The sequence below is a fragment of the Notothenia coriiceps genome, unplaced genomic scaffold (genome assembly GCF_000735185.1).
Source record: "Notothenia coriiceps isolate Sejong01 unplaced genomic scaffold, NC01 NC01_scaffold00031494, whole genome shotgun sequence".
Classification (NCBI taxonomy): Eukaryota; Metazoa; Chordata; class Actinopteri; order Perciformes; family Nototheniidae; genus Notothenia; species Notothenia coriiceps.
Window position 1 is genome coordinate 104809 of NW_011364195.1, and position 8086 is coordinate 112894.

General features: G+C 42.1%; 1 protein-coding gene across 1 annotated transcript in view; it reads left to right on the forward strand.

Moving 5' to 3' along the window:
* The window catches only part of dock4b (dedicator of cytokinesis 4b), an 82054-nt gene that overhangs the window by 5640 nt on the left and 68328 nt on the right, over nt 1-8086 (forward strand). The window contains exon 2 of the mRNA XM_010787992.1: nt 1306-1476. Within this exon, the coding sequence (XP_010786294.1) occupies nt 1306-1476 (171 nt within the window). The remainder of the gene's footprint in view (nt 1-1305; nt 1477-8086) is intronic.

An 8086-nucleotide genomic window follows, 5' to 3' on the forward strand; every position in this document is an offset into this window, starting at 1 on the left:
AATGGGTGATCTGTTTGGTATTTGAGCAAAACACTTCATAGACATGTTTTTTTTATATATATCTGAGACCTATGCTATTGCCTAAAAATAGCATGACAGGTGACCTTTAAAAGCCAAACTAATAAGGGAGTCCGGAGTTAGCTTTTTAAAACTGTGAAAATTCTCTGAGAAATATGTGTGTTGCTGTTTTTAAGTTTGTTTGTTTTATTAAATCCCTGCAACATTATAATAAGTGTTATCATTATGTAATGTTACAGTGCTCCAGACCAACAGGGTTTACTATAGCCGCTTTCACACCCGGCACTTAGTACCCACATGGAACTAAGTACAGATCGCGTTCACACCAGAATAAGTCCCTGAGGGAAGATTACGCAAATGAAGCCGCTGACGTCACTTCTTCTTCTTCTGCTTTGGGTTTACTGGCAGGCCGCAAACCACTTCACGGCGTATACTGCCGCCCGAAGTCCCCGGCCGGAAGTCCCCGGAGTTGGGGACTGGCTTCAGTAGAAGCTGCTGGGACTCCCAGCAGCTTCTACTGAAGCCTTCCGAGTAAATCACCAGAACGCTGACACCTCCTCATCTCCACCGCTCCCATGTTTTCTTTCGTGTTGCCATAAGTTAGTCTCTCTCCATTGCTGCGAGGGGCTAATGCTAATGCGAATAATGCTAATGCCAGCAAATACAATGGCGGCTTCACAACATTTTTCAGAGTTTTACGGGGCGTGGTTGGCAATTCGCCCAGCCAATAGAAATTGGTACTTTTTTCTCACCAGGAAAGTACCACCTCTCTAGCAGGCACTAAAAAGGGGGGTAAGAGTTCCCGGCACTAAGTACTCTTTTTGGTGTGAACGCAAAATAAGGGGTACTAACGGAACTAAACGGGAAAAGTACTCCGGTGTGAAAGCGCCTTATGATTTTAAGGTTCTTTTCTTCTTTAATAAGTCAAAATGTCATCATAAGAAAGAGAGAACAGAATCAGAATCAGGTTTATCACCAGGTATGTGGACACGTACGAGGAATTTGACTTGATGTCGTGGTGCATACATAAAAGTAAAACAAGAATTAAAAGCACAGATAGAGAACTATTTTAAGAAAACTATAATAACATTAAAAAAGAATAACAAATATAGTAAAATATAGCAGTATAGAATGGAATAAAATATGTGCAGTAATTATAAAAACAGATATTGTATACATTGTTTGCATTAATGTAATGAACATGTATCATATTTAGCTGCTTCAGCTTCACACCAGTCCTCACTGATGTTGCCCCAGTACCTCTAACTCAGTATTTGCTCCCATCAGACCCTAACCCAGCCTCCAGGCCCAGTGAGCCGTCCTATTCCATCCCAACGTACAGCGCAGAGGAGGAGCGTCAGGACGGGAAGCTGTGGAGGACCGTGGTCATCGGGGAGCAGGAGCACCGCATCAACATGAAGGTCATCGAGCCCTACATGAGGGTCATCTCACACGGAGGTGACTATTACTGGATGTGTATCACTATTACAGAAGGAAATAGGTTTGAATGTATACGCAGTACTAACTAAGACAGTGTAATTCTCACTGTTAAGGTAAAGGGTGGTTTTCGTATCGTATCGTGTGGCTTAGAAAATGTCTTTTAACCTCTCTCTAGATCTTCCTTAGCAACGGTCATTAGTGCTTAACGACGGTCTCTACTACTGCCATATTGACCTCTGAAATGTCCCAATTGACCAATCAGAATCGAGCATTCAATTAAGTCATGTAATAATAAATGTATTTAAATACCACTTTTCTAAGCGCTGTTCTAACATTTTCACAAAAAGAACAACATAAATAAAATGAAATGCAATGAAACAAAAATTATATAATTCATAAAAACTAAGATACAAAAAACGTAATTAAACAAAATGTAAAATGCTAAGTTGATCAAATTGGTAATTGAATTATAAATAACAATGGTGCTTTCCCAGGGCTGTAGTTAAGTTAAAGCCTTTTATTGTCATTATACACAGAGTATAACGAGATTCAGGGTGCAACTCTGTCCCGGTGTGCAAAAAATACAAACAAATGCATAACACTAAAAAACACGGCAATAGGACAGACAACAATCATACGGGGGGAATAAATTGTTAAAAATATTGATATAAAAATAGTATATAAAGTGCATTAAAAGTGTGTGTATGTGTGAGAATGGTTATGGTTATTGCATTATGTGTGGTGGTGAAGCAGCCTGACGGCCCAGGGGTAGAAACCGTTTTGAGTCTGTTTGTCCGTGACTTGAAGCTCCTGTATCTCCTCCCAGAAGGCAGGAGAGAGAACAGTCTGTGACCTGGGTGAGAGCTGTCCTTTGTGATGTTGTTAGCTCTGTTGGGGCAGCGGGAGGTGGAGATGTGTTCCAGAGAGGGCAGGGGGCAGCCGATGGTTTTCTCTGCCATCCTGATCACTCTCTGCAGGGCTTAGCCCTGCAGAGAGTGATCAGGATGGCAGAGAAAACCATCGGCTGCCCCCTGCCCTCTCTGGAACACATCTCCACCTCCCGCTGCCCCAACAGAGCTAANGCTTCGAAAGCATCGGGAGCATCAAAAGTTGAACATTGCTCAACTTTTGATGCTCACGATGCTTGCAAAGCCATGCTCCGCTCCCCACAATGCAGTTTGGCGAAGATTAAAAATCTTCTGCGTCACCCCATTCAAGTGAATGGGCGAAGCTTTGAAAGATTTTTTTCATGCCTGTGTGTGGACGGGCCGTTAGGGTATCACCACGGCCATTGGGATTCATCTTCTGAGGGATGATAATGAAGAAGACATAAGAGGAATATACTGATCCTCAACGGGAAATTAAAATGTTTTTTTCTGTACAAAATGTCACGGCAATGTATTTAATAGTTGGCATTTCAGTTCAGACCAACATGGCTGAAAAACCAACCAATTTGGAAGTACATTTTCTGGCTTGTCTGACTAGGTTTGGAAAGTTGGAGAGGATGAACTTACTCGAAATAACCACTCTGGCCTCAAATGCCCCGTACCCCGCCATTCGTGCAGGCGAGGAAATTGAGTGCATGTCGGGCGAAAGCACAGAAAAGGACGAACACAGATCGCCTTTTCATTCTCTTTGTACCCGGTCCTCTCTCTGTCTCTATCTCACACACACGCTTTCAAAAGAGAGGCAGCGGAGGCTTCCTGCTACGCTCGTCTCATCCTGGCTGGCGAGCGGAGCCCTAATCCAGTTAGGTGACTTTCACAGTCCGCCGATAAGCAGAGAGAAAACCTTGTAATGCACCAGCGCCTGACAATGAGCCAAGTCTCTGGCAAGCTACAGTAGCCCCATTCACACAAGAGCAGAATTCACCACAACAGATCCTATATAACTTCCTACGACATAAGGCTACAATGGATTAGGATGTGTTATAAGAGTCTGAGCTACTAAAAGCTGTAAATACAAGCGCTTTAGAGTTGCCATGATGTAAATAAGAGGCTGCTTCCTGCACTGTAATTCAGTGTTTTGTGTATGTAGGGCAGTGTGTGTACCCGTTTGAATTAATTAAGCTGCTCATGATTAATTATATAAATTATATTATATTTTTCATACATGTATTCCTTCTGTACAGTTTCCCTTTTATCGTCCGTATTGGAATGAGTCGATTGGATTTGGATGCGGTTGTTCCTCATTAGCTGCACTCTGTAACTTTCCGGGCCATTTATCCAGCCGTATGGAGAAGGATTCCTTTGCATTAGACTTGCTCACTTTCTTTTTTTCCCAACCCTAATTAGTGCTCCATTGTTGAAACCCCAACTGCCAATTAACAGCCACTCCTGCAAACCACGGACACACGTGCACGCTTTTTAACGCTCCCTGCCGCTGAGTTTTCCCTCACAGCTGCAGCGTGTTGATCAGCCGAGCTAAGAGGACCAGTGTCCCCCCCGTGGGACCTTATCTCCCTCTATCACCGGTCAAATTAACATAATATGAATGGCCGATTTTTCCTCCCCTCTGGGACCACACGGCGCTCCCTATTCCCTCTCCTGGTATCGATGGTTGCATTAGGAGCTGTGCGCTCACCCGATGAGGGGGCGGTGGGGGGATGGGGCAGCGCCTGGTGTGTAAAATACTGGCTAAATTAACTGCCACTGTTGCTTCTCCTCCCCCTCGCCCCTAAATCTACCCCTAGAGGCTGCGTAGGAAAGACGGGGAAATGCCAAGACAGTGGAGTGAACAGGTAGGGAACACACAACCTACCAATTACATTTGTCAAAAACACACACTGGGCCTCTGCTGCCCACACAGAAATAACACACACATGTCTAGTTGAGCAGAAAGAGCAACAGGATCATGTGTGAGCATGGTAGAGTGTGTGTCCTGCTGGAATAGCCAGACAAGGAGCCTGTATTCAACACAAAGAAGCTCCCATGGTGCACAGGGGCTGCTGGTGTTGGCATGGTACTGAGAAAACGGGTCGGACCCCCATCTGGTTTCTGATACACACACACGCACACTCACAGGAACCACCAGCACAGAAGGAAGAGTCGAAATGGCTCCATGCCAGGCATCTTGCACTAATGTGTGTGCGTGTCTCTGTTTATGTGTGTGACCAGACAGTGAGGGACAATGTTGGCGAGCTACCATGCCGAGATTTTCCTCAAAGACGGAAAGGCACAATGGTTGAATCCTCTGATTGCCTTTTCCCTCAAAACCCCTCCAAACATATATGTAATTAGCCCATTGAGTAGAGCTTTGTATATCTGTGTGTTGTTATACTGTTTAATTGTTTGTATTTGGTTTGGATAAGAAAGCATTTGTTGATATCTTCAGTACAACATTTTGACAGATGATTTGGCTTAACAACTAAAGCCCATTTCATTCTGTTTAAGAGAATGAGCAGTGAATCCATTTCCAATGGGTGTACACACCCAAGTACACATCAAGTGAAACTTAATGTTACACCACTGGAGTCTACAGTAATTACCCACCTAGACAAAATAGAGGCTGGGAATAGTCTGGAAAATCATTATTGTTAGACATTTAAACAAACAGCTGCACACTAGGGCCGTTTAGAAACACTTAGATATTCCAAAAGTTCAAACACATTTTCAGAATGGATGCGTAGGGCCAAATTAAACATGCAGATTTAACTTCTCTTTCTCTAAACTTGTTATAATAAAACCTCTGTGCTGTTATTAATATTAGAGAGGAAAACCAAATACTCTTTATGCAAGGTTTAAAGAGACTAAGGTCAACCAAGTTCGCTCAAACGTTGCATTTTGTGTCAGTGATATGATGAATAATGTATTTTATTCAGTAGAAACAGAAATGGAGCTACTGCGTGCTGAACGATTATAATGAAACAATGAGTCCCATCAATGTCACCCTTATTCCTCTGATGTGACCCTATGGGGCGGAGAGTCAGCGTCAAACACGAGCATGACTTATCAAAAGAAGTTTCAGCTCATTTTTCAACCCACTCGTTTCCCTTGCCTGACGAACTCACTTGTTTCTGACATGAAATGGAATTCTCCCCGCTTTGAACTCTGAAACCGGGGAGTTTAAACACAGTCTTTTATTTGGGCGACACCCCTTCAGGAGCACGTGGGCGTGTGTGTGTTGCAGTGTGTGACGCTTGCAGACTCCCGGAGGGGATAGGCTCTTTCATGTGGACAGCAAGGACACTTTTTATATGACTAAATAGCACGGCCTTGCCCACTTTTATGTGTCCAAGTGAGCTTTAACAACCTCCTTCACTTAATTAATCTTCAGGAATATAATTAAAGCAGTCTTCCTGACAGAAGGTGGAGCTTTGAAATGTCCCCCATGCAATCACTGACATCGCCATGGATATATGAGCTAACATAATAGCCTTTGAGAGTACAAAACAACAGAAATCACCTCACTTCCTGTAATAGTAATGAAAGTTTATAACCTAGGAATATCAATGAGGCAAATATTGTTTCTAGTATAGGGAGGTGATGCATTTTCCATTACAATTAGATCAAAGGGGCCCTATTCTGCTCATTGTCAGGATTATATTTATATTGAGTGTCTCTACTGTGACATGTCTATGCTTTAATATTCAAAAACATTTCTCATACTGCCTGTGCTGCAGCACCTCTTTTCACCCTCTGTCTGAAACCAGAGCCCAGTCTGCTCTGACTGGTTAGCTGGCCGGCTCTGCTGTGATTGGTCCGCTTAGAGATGTCCCGCCCCTCAGCCTATCATGTACAATGTGTTGCAGCGCTAGTGGTACATAGTGATATTACTATGTTACAAAAGTCAACAAAGGATAATGGACTTGGGATTTTACCCTTTTAGACCATTTACATGCACTAAAAACTTTATAGAACACTCTAGGAAAGGGAAAACACACTGGCTTCTTTAAGAGGGATTATTTTCTCGTTGCATATACCTGAGTGGCCGATTCTCCCGTCCATCATAAATATGGAAGAAGACTTCTAGCTCCTCCCCCAGATTGGCGCTCATCAGACTCTTTACATGGACAAACAGGTGGTGGGTGCTGGCGGGTGCCGGGGTCTCCTTCTTACGGTGCCGGTGTTCCATCTGCAGAGGAGAGCAGAACAACATAAGTACAACTCAATTTCATAACTGTGTTCAGCACAAATTAGATAGAAATATACGTGTGCTGTCCTGTTTGGATATAGGATTGAAGGGTTGGATTTGGGGAGGTTAACAAAACAGTAAAATCTATAAGCTCTAAATCCCCAAAGCTCACCAAAAACACTTAATACCAGGAGAAAACAACATGGGGTTACATCTTGTTTAATACCGGCCTATCACATTCCAGAGCTGCTGAGTTTTCTAGTCGGAGATAAATAACATCCCACTGAGACACCTCACGTCTGGGAGGAGCTTTGCTGCACATTTGCATATATATTTGAAGACTAAGGCTGAGGTATAGATTTTGTTGATATAGATCGAGGTAATATAACGTGGAATATAATATTGCAGACTGTCAGCAGCACAACAGGCTATGATGCTTTAGTTCAAACTCTATTTTCTGATGAGTTCTTTGTTGGAAACCTGGTTCAAAACAAAGAAATGGGACCCAAGATGCACTTATTGCTCTGTACACTGATTCATATACAATGTATACAAGTATTTAAACTTTATAATAAACACAGAAATGTATAGGAACCTATTTCATTTCATTTCATTTTTATTTGTCCCGCTCATGGTGCGCAAAACCAAATGTACAATAATTGCCACAAAACATGACTACCAAAACACCATTGAGCGAAAAGGAGCAGGGAGAAGAATAAAATCTTATGTGACCTGCCCCTTTCTAAAAAAAACAAAATAAATACAAATAGATGGTCTGCCCTTCATAATAATACTTTTTTTTTTTTCACAGCCAAACATAACAGTATCTTTGAATACTAAGAGAAACACACAAACTCCTTGACGGTTAACGGAAAGAAACAAAACAACACCAAAACATCACATGTATAAGGAAAGGAAAAGTCCTGAGTCCTACTGGAGAAGAAGGTGGAAAGTTACGCATGATAATAATAATAACAATAATAATAATAACAATAACAACATTAACAATGGGACCCGCAAATACAGAGGAGACATCACATCAAAGATCATATTCACTCTAACACAAACTGATTTAGCCCCAAAACATGTCTCCTACTTTATTTATTTACCTCGAGCGTTTATCTTTTAGTACGTTAATTATTTTCTTGACACAAAGAAATAATAGTCTAATTTGCATCCCTTTAAAGTGGTTGCTTAATCTTAGAGAAACAGAAGCACTCAAATGCACACAGTATATGGAGAGTCAGACCGTACTAAGTTGCGTCACAGTGAATGTTAGGGCTGTGTATGATATTACATGACGCTATATTTAGTCGAACTATTTTCAAAAAAGATCAATAAAATCTCACACAGCATGGTGATGTGATGTAAATACCATCCAGATTATCACGCACATTGCAGCTCTGTTTATGAGAGGTTCATCCTAATCTGTTGTCAACATCCAAAAATACAAGGGCACACACACACACACACACACACACACACACACACACACACACACACACACACACACACACACACACACTACTATATATACTATACTATACGTACGTAG